We start from the raw sequence: 19,768 nt of genomic DNA on the forward strand, positions 1-19,768 counted from the left end.
TCAAAAAATAACACACTCCAACCAAACCCACGGCAAATCAAACACACTCAAAAAATAACACATCCAACTAAACCCACGGCAAATCAAACACACTCAAAAAATAACACATTCAAAAAATAACACACTCCAACCAAACCCACGGCAAATCAAACACACTCAAAAAATAACACACTCAAACCAAACCCACGGCAAATCAAACACACTCAAAAAATAACACATTCAACTAAACCCATGGCAGTGGGTTTGGTTGAGTGTGTTATTAACTTAGCTATCATTTAGAGCATGTGTTAAGTCTTAGGTACAGAGGATACGGTGGTAAATAAGAGACACTCTGTACGCCGATGGAGCTTATTCTGTTGTTGGTAAGTGCCTTCCAGTTGGTTCCGACTCAGGGTTTCCAAGGAGCAGCTGGTGAGTTAGAACTGCTGATCTTGTGGTTCAAACCAACCTTGCACTCCAGTGCTTTATCCCACAGTACCACACAGGACTTCACTCTTCTGTTAATGTCGCAGATGAAAAAAAATCCACGAGCATATTATAATGTTGGTGTTAGGGGGCTTCACGTCAGTTCCTCCTCTTAGTGACCCCATGCACAATGGAACAAAACAAAGACTGGTTCTGTGCCATCCTCACAATTCTTGCTAATTTGAGCCCTTTGCTACACTGCCTCTGTGTCATCCCATCTCATTGGGAGTCTTCCTCTTTTTCTCCAACCCTCCACTTTACCAAATATTATGTTCTTCTCCAGGAACTGGTCCCTCCTTATAACATGTCCGAACTGTGAGATATGAAGTCTTACTATCCTGGCTTCTAAAGAGCATTCTGGCTGTGCTTCTTCAAACAAAGATTTGTTTGTTCTTCTGGTAGCCCATGGTAGTTGTCTCTAGTACCATAACTCACATGTATCAATTCTTCTGTGGTCTTCCTTATTCATTGTCCAGCTTTCACATGTATATGAAGTGATTGAAAATATCTTGGTTTGGGTCAGGCGCACCTTAGTCCTCAAACTGACATCTTTGTTCTTGCACACTTTAAAGAGGTCTTATGCAGCAGATTTGCCTAGTACGATATGTCATTGGAGTGTTGACTATGAATCCAAACAAAATGAAGTCTTTGACAACTTCAATCTTTTCTCCATTTATCATGATATTTATTGGTGAGAATTTTTTTTTTCCTTGCATTGAGATACAATCATACTGAAGGATGTAGTCTTTGATCTTCATCAGTAAGAATTTTAAGTCCGGTGTCACCTGCGAATCATAGATTGTTAATGAGTCTTCCTCTGATCCTTGATGTCATGTTATTCTACATGTAATGCAGTTTCTTGGGTTATTTCATTGTGCAAATTGATTAATTATGGTGAAAGGATACAACCCTGGTGCACAACTCTCCTGGTTTTAAACCATTCATTGTATCCTAATGACTGCCGCTAAGGAGCTCTGGTAGTGTAGTGTTACAAGTTGGGCTGCTAATCTCAGGGTCAGCAGTTGGAAACTACCAGCTGTTCTGGGGAAGAAAGATGAGGCTTTTTGCTCCCACAAAGATTTACAGCCTCGGAAACCCTGTACAGGGTTGCTATGAGTTGGAACCAACTCCACGGCACATCACCATCACCACCAATGACTGCTTCTTGGTCTATGTGCAGGTTGCTCATGAGCACAATGAACTATTCTGGAATGTTCATTCTTCTCAATATTATCCATAGTTTGTCATGATCCACTCATATGAATGCCTTTGCGTAGTCACTAAAGCAGAAGTAAACATCTTTCTGATATTCTGTTTTTAGCCTAGATCCATCTGATGTCAGAAATGATATCCCTAGTTCCTCATCCTCTTCTGAAACTAGCTTGAATTTCTGGCAATTCTCTGTTGACGTACTGTTGCATCTGTGTTTGAATAATCTTCAGCAAAATTTTACTTGCATATGATAGTAATGATATTGTTTGTTGATTTCCGTATTCTGTTGGTTCATGTCTCTGGACTGGGCACAAATATGGGTCTCCTCCAGTCAGACTGGAACTGGATAAGGGGATAGAGATTCCGACCCTAGGAGGCAGAATTTGACAAGAACCTGCCAGTCAATATGTAGGCAATATATATAAGAGAATGTTGGATTTTATTATGGCCTTGTTCAGATAGGAAATAAGTTTTCGCTTGGATGATATTACTGCTTTTGATGATTTTGTTAAACTATAAAAGGTTAAGTATTTTCAAAACATTTCTAAAATGGCAACATTTGTCTTATTTTTAAAAGCAAAGCCATTCCATTAATTCTGTCAAGCATCTAAGCTTTTGTATTTTGAGCAGCTAGAAGTCTGTTTAAAAAGTAGAATGTATATTTTAGGATTAAGTGAAATGTTCTGGAACCAAAATGCCTAAGCCCCTTTTTTAAAAAAAGTTTTTTTATGAAAGTCAAATATTATTGTTGCTATTGTTAATTGCCATTGAGTTGGTTCTGACTCATAGTGACCCTGTATCAGGTTTCTAAGGAATGACTAGTGAGTTTGAACCATCAACCTTGCAGTTCAAACTTACGCCATGCCAGGCCTCCAAAAATATTGATAATAATGATTAAGTACAGCCAGAACTTTGCTTCAGAGAGAGGTGGGAGAAAATCAAAGAGAGACGGAATCAGAGTAAAGGCTGGGGCCAAGAGGAGACCCATGCTTTACAACAAACAAGCCAAATGCCAGTGTGATTTTAGGGCTGCATCAAGATACACATTAAAAAAAAAAAAATCCAAGATGAGGCTTCAGGAGAGCAGAGAGTCGTACAATGAAATCATTTATCACTTTCCTCTCATAGAAATTACCTGCACGGTTTAGGTCAAAGAGAGGTGGTGAAACAGGGGAAGATAAATTAGATTTGGGATGCTGTTGCTTGCTAATATTACACAATATTTTAGGGTCATGTGCCCTCCAAGTACTTTAGTCAAGAAGGGTCAGCAGAAAACTATTTCCAAGCCCCATCTGCTAGTAATGGGGTCATCCGTGTTACTCTCAGAATTTGTAACCAGGAGATAGCTTTGTAATCATGAGGTCTCCTGAGTCCATTTCTAGACAGTTCTGAGACTAATAATTATGGAGTGAGCTAAATTATGAGCCACGTTCACATGTTATCTATGTATATGCATATAAAGCCCTTTTGAAATTTTAATATGTTTTAAATATATCCAGGACTTTTATCGTAATTTGTATATTAATCTCTTTTTCTATTGTCAGACAGAAATGTGAGTATAAGTACAAGGAAGAGGAGCAGACTGAGGATTTTTCCCTTCCCAGTTTGCTATTGGTGATGTCAAGTCACAAAATTCATCATACCTTCTGACTGTCATGCAGTGGAAGTGATGGCCTCTTTGCTGTTCCTTTAAGACTCATGACTAATGAAAAAAGCAGTGTCATTTATCTCTGAATGAGAACTCGCTTTAGTGTTACTGTGGAAGACCTGGATGTTGTAGCCCATACCTGGGGATCAGCAGCTTCATTGTCGAACATGTGTTTCTGTCATTTGTCAGGGAATGGCAGATGTTTTAGCCATTTGCTTCATAGATCTTTGAGGCTGAACTGGAAGAACCTTAGTCAGTACCGTTATCACCAAACTGAAAAATAGGTAGTTGCAAAAGACCCAGTTGTAGACTTGTGGCAGTTGGGCAACCTATTTTCTTAACTTTGCTGTTGTTGTTATTGAGTGGATTGGATTGGAGTCGGTTCCAACATGGTTCCAACCCTGTGTAGGCTTTCTGAGGAGTATCTATCTGGTGGATTGCAACCACTGTCCTTATGGTTTGCAGTCTGGCACTGATCCTACAGTGCCACAGCAGGACCCACATATAAATATACAGTATTGGGGGCACTTCAGAAAGTTTGTGGAAAATGGAATTAAAAGTTAATGGATTTGCCCTGAGCCCTATCCAGAACCTTCTGAGGTGGGACATTCCCACTAGAAAGAACAAGCAGACCATCCTGGAATAAATAGCTAGAGCAACAGAAGATACTTCTTGAAAGAAAGATCAGCAGGAAAAATCCAAACCAAAAGGGCATTCTGATTGGCTACTACAAGAGAAAGCAAGTTGTTCGCCGGGGAGCCATCACGGCAAGCAATCACATCCCTTCAGGACAAACACCCTTCCAAGACTGAAACTCAAAGGGAACACACGGGCAGGAATGTAAGCTTGCTGGTGACCACGTTGGTCTACTGGTGTGTGGAAGAGGGGGAAAGGCAGCAATGAAGACATGGGCTGAGTTCAATCATGTTCCATAGACTCCTGTTGACCTGGAGAAGAGAGGGAAGAGGAAGGGTTGGTTGGTCTGAAGTGTGATAAGACCTGGGGACTCCTGAGCCCATGGACATGGACATAGTCATGGAGGGCTAGAGCTGAGAGTGAAGCATCCAGCTGATATGAAGTGAGGGGAGATGCACAAGAATGCCCAAACTTGCAGATAGTACCTATTTGACTTAGCCTTGATGGCTTGATAATCAGAACTCGACTAGAGGAAGATTAAAAAAACAATTTTTGATAAAGGAAACAAGTGTAAATTGCTTCAATTTGATGAACTTGACCCTATACTCATGGATTTAGTATCTCAAAATACCAACTTAGAGGGACGGACTCTTCACATAAACTATAAATCCTATCTCCTCTGTATACAGGGTAGATAGGGATGGGCAACTTAGACATTGGCTATCTAAAATGAGAGGGCTATAAAGGCACAGAGTGACGGTTTTACAAGTTTTTAAGAGGGAATTTAGTTTAAGAGTGTATGGGGGTTGGGGGGATAGAGTCCACACTGAATAGTTTTCATCTTGTGTAGACGGGTCTGATGAAAAGAGATGGGGCTAAGATTCTTATGATTCAGTAGTGAATAATTGTTATCATGACTAATTGTGATTGTCACAACTATAAAGGTAGAAATTTTGTGAAAACAGGGGAGTAGTTAATCTTACAGTCCAGAAACAGAGGACCCTAGGACCATCAAGGAAGAAGAGCACAAGCGGAATGCGGGACCCTATCCAGAGAAGCAGCAACACCAGAGATGGAGGCAGAGATGAGGACATGGAGAGAAGAGATAGCATCTGAGGACTCTAGATTCATGGAAAGAGAAAAACTGAGTGCTGGCAGCCAGGAGGCAGGCTTACAGAGTGTGCCCTTTGGTTGTTCAAATTATTATATATTCTTGACTTAAAAAGTTGAGGGAGTAGTAAAGCACAGGGGGCCCACTACGGAGGAGGAAAAAAAAAAAAAGAAAAACAGGGAATAGAAGTAAATACTGTTGAATGCTAATGCACAGAGGAGATTGTAATCATTGCAATGAAACGATGGTGTAAAACCAATGTTATCCTATGTAAACTATCACTCAAATCACAATAAAAACTTAAAAAAAAAGATAATGGATTTTTTTCATATATATAGTATTTGTATAACACACATATCCATCCCTTGACTTAATTATTCTGAAACAATGTCTCTTCATTCTGTTTATTAGCATGCAACTAAAATTGCCACCATTTTAGCTCAAGTTTGCAAAGAATTCCAAGAGAGTTCTAATGGACTATTTTGATACTGCCAGAGTTCTTCTAAATCACTAAAGTGTATGGACTGATTATAGGAGTTCAGAGTACTGATCAATCAACTATTATTAGTGAATGTACATGGATTCTAATTTTTTAACTTTTGCTCTTGTTTCCTTAAGCTGCGAAGCCAGTTTGGATTTGAATACCAGACCAACGTGGATGGCGAGATAATCCTTCATCTTTATGCCAAAGGTGGAATTGAGCAGACAGTCTCGATGTTGGATGGGGTGTTTGCGTTCATTTTACTGGATACGGCAAATAAGAAAATATTCCTGGGCAGAGATACCTATGGAGTCAGACCTCTGTTCAAAGCCATGACCGAAGATGGATTTTTGGCTGTGTGTTCAGAAGCTAAAGGTACTGATAGGATTTTTCTGTGGATTTTCATTATTGTCCTGGGTTTGTGATTTCTTTTAAATTGTATCTGTGAACCCTTAGGGACCCATCCAAAATTTTGAGTCATAAGTCCTCTACTTATTATTTTATTCTTTGTATGAATGCATGCTTTTTTTAAATTTCTTTTGAGTAAATACTGAGGCTGGATCATATAGCAGTGTAAACTTTTCAGAAATTGCCTTTTCCAGAGTGCTTGTACAGTTTGTTTCATTCTCACCAGTGGTGTATATGAGTTAACAGTTCCTCAGCATCTGCACCACTGGTCATTCTTTTACATTTTACTGTTCTAAAAGGTGTATAGTAGTATCAGATTATAGTGTGGGTCTTTTTGTCACTTTGATTCCATATAACCCTTTAACTTTGCTTATTTATTTTTTATTACATATGCTCCTTGGAATCCCTGTACAAGGAATGCTATGCGTCAGTGGCACTTACAACAACATATATTTCTTTAATGTTTGGGCAATTTTTGTTTTTTCTATTAGCTCTACCACCACATACATCTGACAGATTGTTTTGTGTTTTTTTTTTAACAAGTTTTCTTTCTATTGTGGTAGAATAGACATAAAATTTGCCGTTTTATCCATTTTGTAGAGTATATTCACTCCAGCAGCATTCTTCACTCAGCATGTTGTATAACTTTTACCGCTATTCATTTTCAAAATGTTTTCATCACCCCAAACAGAAATTCTACTCATTACATAATAACTCATTTCCCTCTCCTCTAACCCATAGTAACCACTAATCTATTTTCTGCCTCTCTACAGTTGCCTATTCTAGGTGTGTTGTACAAATGAAATCATATAGTATCTGTACTTTGTGTTGATTTCACATAGCATGTTTTCAAAGTTCATGGTGTTGTAGCCTGGATCAGAACTTCATTTCTCTCAGTGGTTGAATGATACTCCATTGTATGTATATACCACATTTTGTTTATCTGATTTATCTGTGATGACATTTGAGTTGTTGCTATTAGCAAATGTGAATAAAGCCGCAGTAAACATTGGTATATAAGTATCTGGTTGTATTTCCAGATTTCAAATTCTTTTGGACATATATCCGCAAGTAGAATTGGTGAGCTTTAAATTTTCTTTTGACATATTGTCATAGTAGGGTTAGTCTTGTACTTACTGCAGTATAGTACTGTGCCATAGTTATAAACATAGCTACTATTTAGTATTTTTAAATAGTAAACTTGGTGAAAATGTTTCTTTTTTAACTTTTAAATCTTATCTTGGTAGCAGTTAATATCTTGGACTCCACCTTAAATCTTTTCTCACACGATTGTCAGACTTGATGTTCTCTGAAACCAGACTGCTGAGATCCACAACAAGGTCCTCATGACACTAGTCACCGTGGGAGTATTAACTGGCACTTAGATTGGTCCATTTTATCATTTCTAGTGTGATCTGAGTATGGAGAACAAGGGTGTTCATCAACTACCTAAAGTTCTATCAGGGAAGCAAAGATCTATCAGCAAAGATCAAGAGAAAGGCAGACTCTTTACTTCCTGTCTCCTTGGGCCTATTGATAACTTGATATGGAATTATAATCTCACATCCAAGTTACTCTCTGAAATTTCTTGACTCTATTTCAGTGTCTGTTTCCTTCTTAACATTTGCCTTTCTGGGACTGACTGATCTCATGTAACTCTTACTGCAACAGTTTCCCTTCTTCCAAGATTTAGAATAACCTATCAGAAACTCATTTGCCCATGTTTTTCCTTGTTTTTAAAAGCCTTTTAATGTCTTCCCATCCTCTGATACGATTGAGCGCTCTCTTGAGTCATCTGGCTAGTGATGATCTGGGTTGCTTGTCTGCTCCTTGAATTCAGTGTGCATGGTAAATTACTCATTAACTAGTAATTATAAATCATCATGAATATTCTGTTTTCATAGGCTGTTACTGTTTACAGTAAAACACTGGTTTTGTACCAATGATCAGAGTGCTGTCACCTTGGTTGTTCCTATTTTTAATGTGAGGACTTATTTAGGAAATTTAAATTTTGTTTTATTCAGATACAATGTATAAAAGTCGTTATGGGAGAGATGTCTGGATTCTTTCGATACAGTTTTGCATGTTGAAGACTGGGAATCATGGCTGCTTTCTTTTTTGTTTTTGAATTGTTGTTAAAAGTATATACAGCAAAACATACACCAGTTAAGCAATTTTTACACTCACAGTTCAGTAACATAGGCTGTAGTGTTCAAGTTGTGCAGCTGCCGTCACTCTCCTTTCCTGGATTGTTCCTCCCTCACTAACAAGCTCACTGCCCCTCAAGCATCCTGTCTAACCGTTCAAGTTACTGATGTCAGTTTGATATCCCTTATAACAGTTCTTTAACAGATCACAAGAGTCAAGGCAGAGACATGCTTTACTAATGAAGGTAAATTATTAGGTTTAAAGAAGATATCAAGGAATATTTTTGGTATAAAGTTTAACATGTAAGCATTACTACAGAACAGTAGTTTTGGGGGTTCATCTAGCCTCAGTGTCTCTAGAAAGTCCAGATTCCATGAGAATTTGAAATTCTGAACCTCATTTTCCCTCGCCCCCTGACTATTTTCTAAAACTAAAAATTGGCTGCCAGGGCAATTTCAAGTCTTATCTGTCTGTTTCATAAATGTGTCTTAATGTTCATTCTTTCCTTTTATATACAAATTTGCATATTATAGAAACTAATTTACCTTGTTCAGAAATCCTATATCAGGAGATGAAATTGAACATTAGAGCATTTCATATTGCTTTGAATTACTGGAAATCAGTGTAGTTTTGCTGAATATCTCCATGCCACTTTTACTCTCTAGTAAGTAGGGCTTGAGGTGTAACCTTTTTCCTCCTAATTTGCTTATATAATGGATTTGTCATTTTATTTATAAGGAAAATAGGAATGTGTGTAGGACATTAATTTGTGATGAAAGTTATTATGAAGTTTTATTCTTCCTAATTTGAATAGAGTTATCTTTAGGTTGAATTGGCTTGACAGCGACTAACAACATCTTAATGATCTGCAGGTCTGTGTAACTTGAAGCACTCCACGACTTCATTTTTAAAAGTAGAACCTTTTCTTCCGGGACACTATGAAACTTTGGACTTAAAGCCCAATGGCAAAGTTGTATCTGTGGAAATGGTCAAATATCATCACTGTAGAGATGAACCCCTGCATGCCCTCTATGACAGTGTGGAGAAACTGACCCCAGGTAATGCGAAAAACACCCAGCCACCCGTCCCCTATCCCTGACCAAGTGAGAAAAAAAATGCGTTCACACCACCAGAATGATTTAAGTTTGAAGACCAACTTCCTGTTTCATTTAGAGATGGTGGCAGTTTACTGTTGCGAAGTCCACCGTGGAGCACATGCCATCCCGATACATAGATAATTAATTCAGCCCACGCGTTTCTGGAGCTCTTCTTTCATTTATCTTATGGGTTTATAGGTTTTGAACTAGAAACTGTCAAGAAAAACATCCGGATCCTTTTTAACAATGCTGTTAAGAAACGTTTGATGACAGACAGAAGGATTGGCTGCCTTTTATCAGGTGAGTCAGAATTTAAAGTGATATTGAGTGTTATTTGTTTAACTTAAATGATTCGTAACTGCCTCTGCAATTGTGGCCTAAATATTTCTTACAAAATTTATCTTTCCTTCATTATAAGATGAAGAAGCTCATTTTCTGTAAGCTGTATTTGATACTTGTTGTAAGTGCCGACGAGTCGGTCGGTATGCATAACAGTGAAACGCTACTGTGCCATCCTCACAATCCCTGTTATGTTTGAGCCCATTGCCTCTGCCACTGTATTGGTCCATCTTGTTGAGGGTCTTCCTCTTTTTCACTGACCCTCTACTTAGCATGATGCTTCTAAGGAGCATTCTGACTGTATTTCTTTCAACACAGATTTGTTTGTTCTTCTGAAGTCATGATACTTTTAATATTCTCCAGCACTATACTCAAGTGCATCAAGTCTTTTACCATCTTCCTTAGTCCGTACCAACTTTCACATGCATCTGAGGTAATTAAAAATGCCATGCCTTGGATCAGGTACACTGTGTCCTCAAATTTTGCTCTTGAATACTTTAAAGAGGTCTTGTACAGTGGATTTACCTAATGCAATACGTTGTTTGATAGTTTGACTGCTACTTCCATGAGTGCTGATAGTGGATTCAAGGAAAATGAAGTCTTTGACAACTTCAGTCTTTTCTCCATTTATCATGGACTTCACTGTCGGTTTGAACCTTAAAGTCAGCAGTTCAAATCCGCCAGCCGTGCCTCAGAAACTATATACAGGGTTGCTATGAGTTGGAACTGACTTGATGACACTTTTCAACAATAGTCAAGGTCATTTTTTGACTCTTGTAGATTTAATTTTTTTTCATTTTCAGCCTGAAATTGCATATAAATAATTGATGGTCTGTTCATTTAATGTTTTAATAGTAACAATGCAAATTGGAGTTCCCGAGTGGTATAAATTGTTAACACCTTCAACTGCTAACTGAATGGTTGGAGGTTTGAATCCACTTAACGGCACTTAGAGGAGTCCTGGTGTTGCGCTGTAGGATAAGCATTGGACCACAAGTTCAGTCTTATCACAAGGTTGGCAGTTCAAAGCCACCAGCTGCTCCTTGGAAGCCCTATGCAGAGTTGCTATGAGTTAGAATTAATGTGACAGCAGTTAACAACAGAGGCACTTCAGAATAAGGGCCCTGTGGTCTACATCCAAAAGATCAGTCTTTCAAAATCCTGTGGAGCACACTTCCACTCTGAAACATGAGGTTGCATGCATTGGAACTGATGTGATGGTATCCGGTTAATTTTGCAAATTAGAGTAGAGTTATGTTATAGTTATATTATGGATGTAACACCAAATAGTGCTCTTTAGAATTCTATGTAGTGATTTTTTACAAATTCAAATGCTTTGTATTCTTGTCATAGTTCTGTGTTATATTTTTCTCTTCTTACAGTTTATTTTCAGTTTACAAAAATTTGGATTTCATATGGCAAAATGTATTCATTTTCAGTGCTTAACAAGATAGCAAATATCATCATATCTGTCCCTATCTCATGCAAGGCACGTAACCAACTGTGCAATTGCTGTTTTGCTCATAGGAGGTTTGGATTCTAGCCTGGTTGCTGCCACCCTGTTGAAGCAGCTGAAAGAGGCCCAAGTTCAATATCCACTCCAGACATTTGCAATCGGCATGGAAGACAGTCCAGATTTACAGGCTGCTAGAAAAGTAAGAACCCATCTCCGCCTGCTATGTAGTTAACATGGTTTTATTATTAGAATGAAAATCAAGATATTAATTTGTACTGTAATTCTGCTACTGCATTGACTTCAGTAATTGTTTAAATTAAAAATATATTAGGTAGTATAAAATACCTATTGAATATCAACTGTGTGGTACACTGTACTCTAGATACTTTTATGTACCATGATTGATGAGTTTCTCATAAAATCACTGTGGCAATGATTTTGAAATCAAGTAAGGGTATAGTGAAGTGGTTACGATTGCAGGCTTTGAAGCTTGTGCTAGTGTCAGCTCCTGACTGCCACACTTATGTAATGGGAGTAATAGTATCTGCTATGAGATCATTTTGAGGAGGAACTGTTACAGTTTATAGAAATTGCTTAGGACAGAGCCTTGTTCTTTAGTTAAGTGCTGTTGAGTTGGTTCCAATTGATAGCAACTCTGTATATGGTTTCTGAGGAATGGCTGATAGGTTTGAATCACCTACTTTGTGGCTAGCAATCCATTGCTTATCCTACAGCACCACACCAGGACTCCAGGATAGACCTTAGCTTGTACTAACTACTTAGTGTTAATTATCATATTACTATTAATATTTGTAAAGATCTATGATTAGGTTTTTTGTTGTTGAGTGCTGTAGCGTTGCTTCCGACTCACAGCAACCTCGTATAGGTTTCCAAGGAGCAGCTGGCGAGCTTGAACTGCCGACCTGGTTCACATTGAACTTGCAGTTCAGCATGTTAATCAGCAGCACCACACCAGGACTCCATGGTTAAGCACTTGACTACTATCTGAAAGGTGACGAAGACACGGCAGTTTGTTTCCATAAAGATTGACAGCTTTGGAAACACTATGGAGCAGTTCTGTTTCTTCATACAGCTTCCCTGGGAGTCAGAATTGACTTCATGGCTGAGGATTTGATTGGGAGCTTGTGGTTAAGCCTGTAAGGAGCCTTGATAGCTCTGTGATTAAGTGTTCCGCTGCTAACCAAGATGTCAGCAGTTCAAACCCATGAGCTATTCTGTAGCTTGTAACATTTGGCTTCTGTAAAGATTCTAACTTAGGAAAAGTCTCTGGGAGCATTTTTACCCTATCATATGTGGTTGTTGTTGTTAAGTGCCATCAAGTCAGTTCCGACCCATAAGGACCCTGAATAGGGTTTCCCAGGAGCAGCTGGTGAGCTTGAACTGCCAACCTTGCAGTTCAAAGCAACCTTGCACTTCAGCGCATTAACCCAAAGCACCACTCTGTCCTATGTTGTTGTTAAGTGCCATGGAGTCGGTTCCGACCCATAGCGAACCTGTATAGGGTTTCCAAGGAGCCCCTGGTGAGCTTGAACCGCTGATCTTGCAGTTCAGATGGCTTTGGAGTCTGGCCCATTAACCCACAGCGCCACACCAGAACACCACTCTGTCCTATAGGGCAGTTCAGATCCACCAGTGGATCCTTGGGATCCCTTTGCTGTGCATATGAACTGACTCCAACTGAAGGCACTTATTGACAACAACAGGCTGGCTACTTGTACTCAAAGACGGCAATGTTTTCTTTTGGTTTTAGGTTTAGGGTTGGAGGCAAAGGGGGGCCTTGTACGTATTCATTATGAACGAGATCTGATTTTCCATCCTGGATGAGTTTACATACAATGGCTGAGTGGGAGCTGGAGACCTGCCCAAAGCAGATTGATAAGTGTGAGAGGGTAGAATGAGGGGAGACCAGGCTACAAAGGAATAATTTCCTGGATGTAAAAGCAAGCGTTTAAGGAGCATAGTGATTACCAATCAGGCTGCGAACTGCAAGGTCAGCAGTTCGAAACTACCAGCTGTTCCGCTGGAGAAAGATAAGGCATTCTGCTCCCATAAAGATTAACAGCCTTGGAAACCCTGTACAGCGTTGCTATGAGTCGGAACCAACTCCATGGCACGCAACATCAACAAAGAAAGATAGCTTTAGAGTTGGACGATCCTGGACTAGAAAGAGGTGGGGTAGGATATGTAAAATAGGGGTGAATTGTGGCTAGTTGGGAGCCTCTAGACAAGTAAATTGAAGCTATTGGAATAGAAAGACAAGATGGGAGATTTGTCTGTCTCTGTGTGGGGAAATGGAGACTGAGAGACTGGAGGAGATGGGGAAGCTGGAGCTTATAGGTGATGACCTGCAGGATTAGTGCCCCTTAGTTTGCTATTTTTTTGTTTTAATTTGGGAATCTCTGAATGGTGCAGATGGTTAACATGCTCTAGTGCTGACCGAAAGGCAGTTCAAGATCACTCAAATGCCTCTGGAGAAGATCTGGTAATCTGCTTATAAAATATCAGCCATTGAAAACCTATTGGAGCACAGTTCTACTCTGACACATGTGGGGTTTCCATGAGCCAGAATAGAATTGACAGTAGCTGTTTATGTGTTAATATATATAAGGAGGTGGCTTCAAAAAATTTGTGGGGAAAATTATCTTTCATTTAATTTTTCTACAAACTTTTTGAAGACCCCTATTTTGTGTGGTACTTTCATTTTATTGAAAGAAAGGTTAGCTCTTTTAATAACCAATGAATGGATGTTTTCACATATAACCAGGTGGCAGACCACATTGGGAGTGAGCACCATGAGGTCCTCTTTAATTCCGAGGAAGGAATACAGGCCCTGGATGAAGTCATATTTTCCTTGGAAACTTATGACATTACAACAGTTCGTGCTTCAGTAGGTAAGGTGTTTTATGATAGTAAAAAGACTTTTTTAAAAAAATACTGAAGAAAAATAAGGGTTTAAAAACTACTATTTCAAACAACAGTTTAAAAACACTTCAAGAATGACTATAAATACACTCTTATGTTACCAGTTGTTTAAGACCATTTAAGAATTGCCTGAATCTCTTTTGGAGTAAGGGAACAATAAAAACTTAACTAAACCTCCACATTTATGTTATCACTATATTACCCCAAAGACTGGGTGATATTTTTCTACTTACTTCCCTGAATTTCTCTTTATAAATAAAATGAGGAAATTTGAGGGGGCTTTTGAAGTTTGTGGGAAAATACAAAGATAATGGAATTTTTCCACGAACTTTTTGAAGCTCATGCTTCTATGTTATATTTTCCTAAGATAAGCAGAATTTGATGGGATTCTATTGCATGTATTAACCACAGTGGTAATATTGTCCTCAAAGGAACAAAAACTGGTTCTTAGAGGGTGAGAACATCCTACGTATTATAATGATTTGTGACTTTCCAAATGAACACTGTACATAAATAGTTACAGAGTATATATGTGCTGTTAACATTTCATGGCTGAGGAGGGTAGAGTGTTAAAGCCTCCTTACATGGGGGCAATAACAAAAGGAGATTGAGAAGAAAACCGACTGAAGAAGAGGGGTTATATGTGTGAACCAAGCAGGTTATGTCTTAGGCATTTGATCTGTAACGTATCAGTTATATGTGTGATTGGTGGGTGGGGAGTGGCAGGAACAATCATTTAACTGAAGTGCCAAAATTACACCTTTTAGTATTTTTTTTCCTATTAATACCCATATAGAAAGTATGATTCTTAGCTATTTGAGTCATTGTTTAGTTTAGCAAAATTTCAAGTGGAGGCGTTCTTGTTCTAAAGACATTACGATTTTGAAATATACTTATAAAATTGTGGAATGCTTCTAGGTTATTTTATTGCAGTAGTACTACTTTTGGATAAAGTATGTCTAAATAATATTAGATGTGCCATTATTTTGGAATACTATATTAATAAAAAATTCAATTTAATAGCAATGTTTTCAGTTGTTCCCAAAAACCAAATAAAAGACATTTTTTGTGGGAGGGTTGACATTCACAGTAATTTTTCTCCCTTTTTAAGGTATGTATTTAATTTCCAAGTATATTCGGAAGAACACAGATAGTGTGGTGATCTTCTCTGGAGAAGGCTCAGATGAACTTACACAGGGCTACATATATTTTCATAAGGTAAATATTCTGTAATGGAATGATCTTGGTGTTTGATTAATAAAAGTAGGAATTTACTTGACTATTTATTATTCAAGGGGGCTTTAAATGTTTGTGGACATTTTTCATTTTTTTTTATTCAATTTTCCACAAATTTGTTTCGATGTGATATTAAAAAAAAATTTCATGTGAATTGAGTGAAGGTTTACAGAGTAGAGTACATTAAAATTTTATACATATTTTGTTTCATCTCAGTGATTGCAATCCCCTCAGTATAACATCATCATTTATCCTTTTCGACCACAGGGTTTTCTTATTTCCAATCCTCCTTCTTTCCTAACCCTTCTGAACTCGTCTTGTGTAAATGCTACCCTTTTTTATCTCAAATGGTTGTTTATTCTAAGGTGTTTGTACTTCACTAGTCTTATTGTTCCCCTCATAGATCTATTGTTTGAGTGACAGTTGAACCATGGGGGTGAGTTCAGTTCCAGACTGAAGAGTTACCAAGGGACATACAGTCTTGGGGTTCTCCCAGTCTCTATCTGACCAGTAAACCTATTCACATTTGTTTCACATTTTTCTCCCCCTCTGTCCAGGTCAAAGGAGCTCTGGTAGCGTAGTGGTTATGAATCGGGCTACTAACCTCAGGGTTAGCAGTTCAAAACTACCAGCTGCTCCCGTAAAGATTTACAGCCTTGGAAACCTGTACAGGGTGGCTATGAGTTGGAATCGACTCCATGGCACATAACAACAACAACACCCAAGTCAAGATCTTTTACTGTGGTACCTTTCAGAGCAGTTGGTAGTGGTAGCTGGGAACCGTCTGGTTCTTCTGGTCTCATGGTCTGGTTCACATCCATTAGTCCATTGGACTAATCATTTCCATGCATTTTCAAATTCCATCACTCTTGTATCCTCTAGACAGGGAGACAAAATATTAGTTGCACCTTAGGTGGCTGCTCACGAGTTTTTATAGACCCATCATTACTCACTGAAATAGGATGGACATCATTGTTTTTGTGGACTATGCTATGTCAGGTGACCACCGTGTCCCCCGAAACTATGATCCTGAGACCCCAGGCCCAACCATTCATTCCCACGAGATGTTTTTTCCAAGAACTTTTTGAAGCCTCCTCAGATTCTATAGTATTTTGAGTGTGTGTGTGTGTGTACTTTTAGTCTAACAGTCATTTAAAAAATAAAAAATTCTCTGGTGAAGTTTGTGGAGAAACCTGATTGTCTCTGTTTTAAATTTTTCTTGGTGAGAAGTCTTTTATATTATTAATATAATTTTCATTTCTTAAAACAAGTTAAACATCAGAATCGCTTTCTGGCATTTCTCAATCTCTACTTGAATTGTGGGAGCATGGTGGCTCCATATGATAAGCACTGGGTTGCGAACCTCAGGGTCCGCAGTTCGAGGCTGCCAACTGCTCTGCAGGAGAAAGATGAGGCTTTCTACTCCCTTGAAGGTTTAAAGCCTTGGAAATCCTATACAGAGTTGCTGTGAGTTGCAACCTACACAACAGCACTTAACTTGAATTACGGCTCTTGCTCAATATGTTGATTTTGTTTTAAAGTTAACAGTTTTGGTGTGAGAGAAGACATATTTATAAAGAATTGCTTACCTATTTTCAGCCCTTTCTTTCCTAACTTGTTTTGTTTAGCATTTTCTTTACCCACTTTTAGAGTTTTGGAATATGTGTAAGTAACAGTGAGGTCTAAAAGCTATTTTGTGTGTACCAAGGAAGAAATTGTTTGTGTATTTGGAATTTCTCCTGTGTCTTTGTAAAATAGGCTCCTTCTGCTGAAAAAGCTGAGGAAGAGAGTGAGAGGCTCCTGAAGGAACTCTATTTATTTGATGTTCTCCGTGCAGATCGAACTACTGCTGCCCACGGGTAACTCAATATTAAGTAACTGTAACAACAAAAAAAATTAAGGACTGATTTTTTTTTGTTTGTTTCTTTTGCCCAATTTTTGTGGCCATATGTTACAAAGTATGACATGACTTATATAGTTTTAAGGAAGCTTGTCTCTTAACTTAGGCCCCAAATTAGGTTAAATTCAAAGTGTTGTCATGGTTGTGGTGAGGTATTAGATTGTTTTAGATCAAGAGGTCATCTTTAAAGCATAATGTAGTGCTCACATCTGAACAATCAAGAGGGAAGGCAGTTGCAGCTATTTTTAAGTGTTTGTTTTTTTTTTTTATGGAGAAGTCTAATCTGTCTCTATGGAACAAGTGCTGAGCACCTGCCACCCCTATGTGATGCTCTGGTGACTCTGTGGGGACAAGGCAGTGCAGGCTATTTAGAAGCCATGTTTCTTTGGCACCGTTTCTGATTGGCTGAAATTTTCAATTTGCTTGGTCATGTTAGAGAACTGAAGGCATAATAAACAACTAACATTAAATGTTTTCTTTGCTTTTGCTGTATATCTATTCTAGTTGAAGACTGAACTAGAATTCAGGAGTCAGTGCAGCATTTGATGAAATACTGTACAATGTTGGCGTATGTTGAATATTGTCTATGAATCTTTCATTAGTTAGTAGTGACAAAACACTGGGTTGCCTTACAATCCAGTTGTAGGGGTGCACACACAATATTATGTTGCATATTATCTGTGAATTATTCATTAGTTTGTAGTGAAAAACACTGGGTGCCTTACAATCCGGTTTGGGGGTGTGCACGTGCCACCCTCTTTCTGTGTTTGTAGGGCAAGGGTAGGTCTCACTTGGAATAAAAGCCTTGAGTCAGAACAGTCCAGGTAAGGTACATTGTTAATGATCAGATTGCTCATGCTTCTTGATTACTTCTGCCTTGTGATGTACTCATTTAGTTGTTCATAGAAGGGAAAGTAATAGGTTAAAACTACCTAGAGTTTGTTTTAGTCTCACATTTTGTTAACAGTCAGAAGTGCTGTAGAAATGACTATAAATCTGCAGTCTTAGCACACTTAAACTTGGTTGAATTTTGAGGACACTCTGAATCACAGTCTAAGTGGACAGGCACCACGTGTCCATTTTGACTGAGATTTTCTTTTTTCCTTTGAGCCTTGAACTGCGAGTCCCGTTTCTGGATCATCGCTTTTCTTCCTATTACTTGTCTCTGCCCCCAGAAATGAGGATTCCAAAGGTAGGTGAATCCATTCCAGGTGAGCGCTGCTCGTGGGCATCAGGTTTTATTTGTAACTTTTACTGCTATGTCTTTTTGTCTTCCTCTCAGCAAGGAGTAGAGAAACATCTCCTGAGAGAGTCATTTGAGGACTCTAAATTGCTACCGAAAGAGATTCTTTGGCGACCAAAGGAAGCTTTCAGTGATGGAATAACCTCCGTTAAGAATTCTTGGTTTCAGATTTTACAAGACTATGTTGAACATCAGGTATATCATCTTTTAAAACATGTTGAGGAATAATGTTTGGATGCAAGAGTTGTAGTCACTCTCGATTTTGTATTTAGTGTGAATATTTTTGTCTCTAGGAGAGGTCCACAGTTCCTATAAATGATACTTTTTTTATATATGAATTAAGTAGTATGAAGGATTATAAAGTAGTATCTAGAGTTGAAATTAACACATTTGGATTCGTAGTAGGTATCAGGTGTTCAGAGCCACCCGTATTAGTAATATGCATGTGAAAGTTTCTTAAAAGTCACTGTTGCAGTGCCATTGAGTCTGCTCTGACTCACTGCGATCCTGTATAGGGTATATGGAATAGTATCTTTGTAGGGGCAGAAAGCCTCATCTCTCTCCCGCAAAGTGACTGTTAGGCTCAAACCATCGACCTTGTGATTCGAAGTCCAGTGCTTATCCTACATAATCACTGCACTCCCCTAAAGGTCACTACAGCTGTGTATATTATGGGTTCTTTGATTTTCTAAGTAATGGATGATTCCAAAGGACTCTCACAAACACTGCTTTGCTCTTATCCTCTTGTTCTTCCAGGTTGATGATTCAATGATGGCATCTGCCGCAGACAAATTTCCCTTCAATACTCCTAAAACAAAAGAAGGCTATTATTACCGTCAGATATTTGAACGCCACTACCCAGGCCGTGCATCCTGGCTGACCCATTATTGGATGCCCAAGTGGATCAACGCCACTGACCCTTCTGCCCGCACACTGTCCCATTACAAGTCAGCTGCCAAAGCTTAAGTGCTCTTTAAATGGCAGAGTTAAAATCAGTATTTCTTCCTGTGAGGAGTAGGAGGACTGGCAGGAGGATTGGCAGCTGGTTTCTGGGAACAATGAGTCAACCACCCAGGCTTACTTGGGATCAAAAAAATAAAATAAAAGTCTTAACTTAAAATCTAAAACATTGTAATAGTCATTTAAATTCTTGTAACCCCTTTCACTAGTAAGGTATAAGTGAACTTGGAACAGGGAAAGCTGTCTGATGTTTCCAAAAGTCCACTGGCACGCTGCTGGCAGGAATACATTAGAACACATTTAGGCCTCATGCAGATGTGGTCTTCTTCTAGTCCTTGTTCTCACTGTAGCTTTATCACTCATGACTCCTTAGTGGAATCTGACCCAGAGACTGTTGTTTTCTGACTCCCATTCTAGAGGAGTCATGGTGTGGTGCTGTGGATTAATACACTGGACCACAAGGTCAGCAGTTCAAACTCACCAGC

The 19,768-nt window shown here is 38.7% G+C and overlaps 1 protein-coding gene across 1 annotated transcript in view; it reads left to right on the plus strand.

Annotated features, from left to right (window-relative positions):
• The window catches only part of ASNS (asparagine synthetase (glutamine-hydrolyzing)), a 21,189-nt gene extending 1,734 nt beyond the window's left edge, over nucleotides 1–19,455 (plus strand). The window contains exons 2-11 of the mRNA XM_006834259.1: nucleotides 5,691–5,928; nucleotides 8,982–9,167; nucleotides 9,405–9,506; nucleotides 11,073–11,200; nucleotides 13,787–13,913; nucleotides 15,056–15,162; nucleotides 16,939–17,039; nucleotides 18,191–18,272; nucleotides 18,363–18,518; nucleotides 19,080–19,455. Of these exons, the coding sequence (XP_006834322.1) occupies nucleotides 5,691–5,928; nucleotides 8,982–9,167; nucleotides 9,405–9,506; nucleotides 11,073–11,200; nucleotides 13,787–13,913; nucleotides 15,056–15,162; nucleotides 16,939–17,039; nucleotides 18,191–18,272; nucleotides 18,363–18,518; nucleotides 19,080–19,289 (1,437 nt within the window). The 3' untranslated portion in view covers nucleotides 19,290–19,455. The remainder of the gene's footprint in view (nucleotides 1–5,690; nucleotides 5,929–8,981; nucleotides 9,168–9,404; nucleotides 9,507–11,072; nucleotides 11,201–13,786; nucleotides 13,914–15,055; nucleotides 15,163–16,938; nucleotides 17,040–18,190; nucleotides 18,273–18,362; nucleotides 18,519–19,079) is intronic.
• The last annotated feature ends 313 nt before the right edge of the window (nucleotides 19,456–19,768 follow it).

Source organism: Chrysochloris asiatica, unplaced genomic scaffold (assembly GCF_000296735.1).
Source record: "Chrysochloris asiatica unplaced genomic scaffold, ChrAsi1.0 scaffold00010, whole genome shotgun sequence".
NCBI classification, from domain to species: Eukaryota; Metazoa; Chordata; class Mammalia; order Afrosoricida; family Chrysochloridae; genus Chrysochloris; species Chrysochloris asiatica.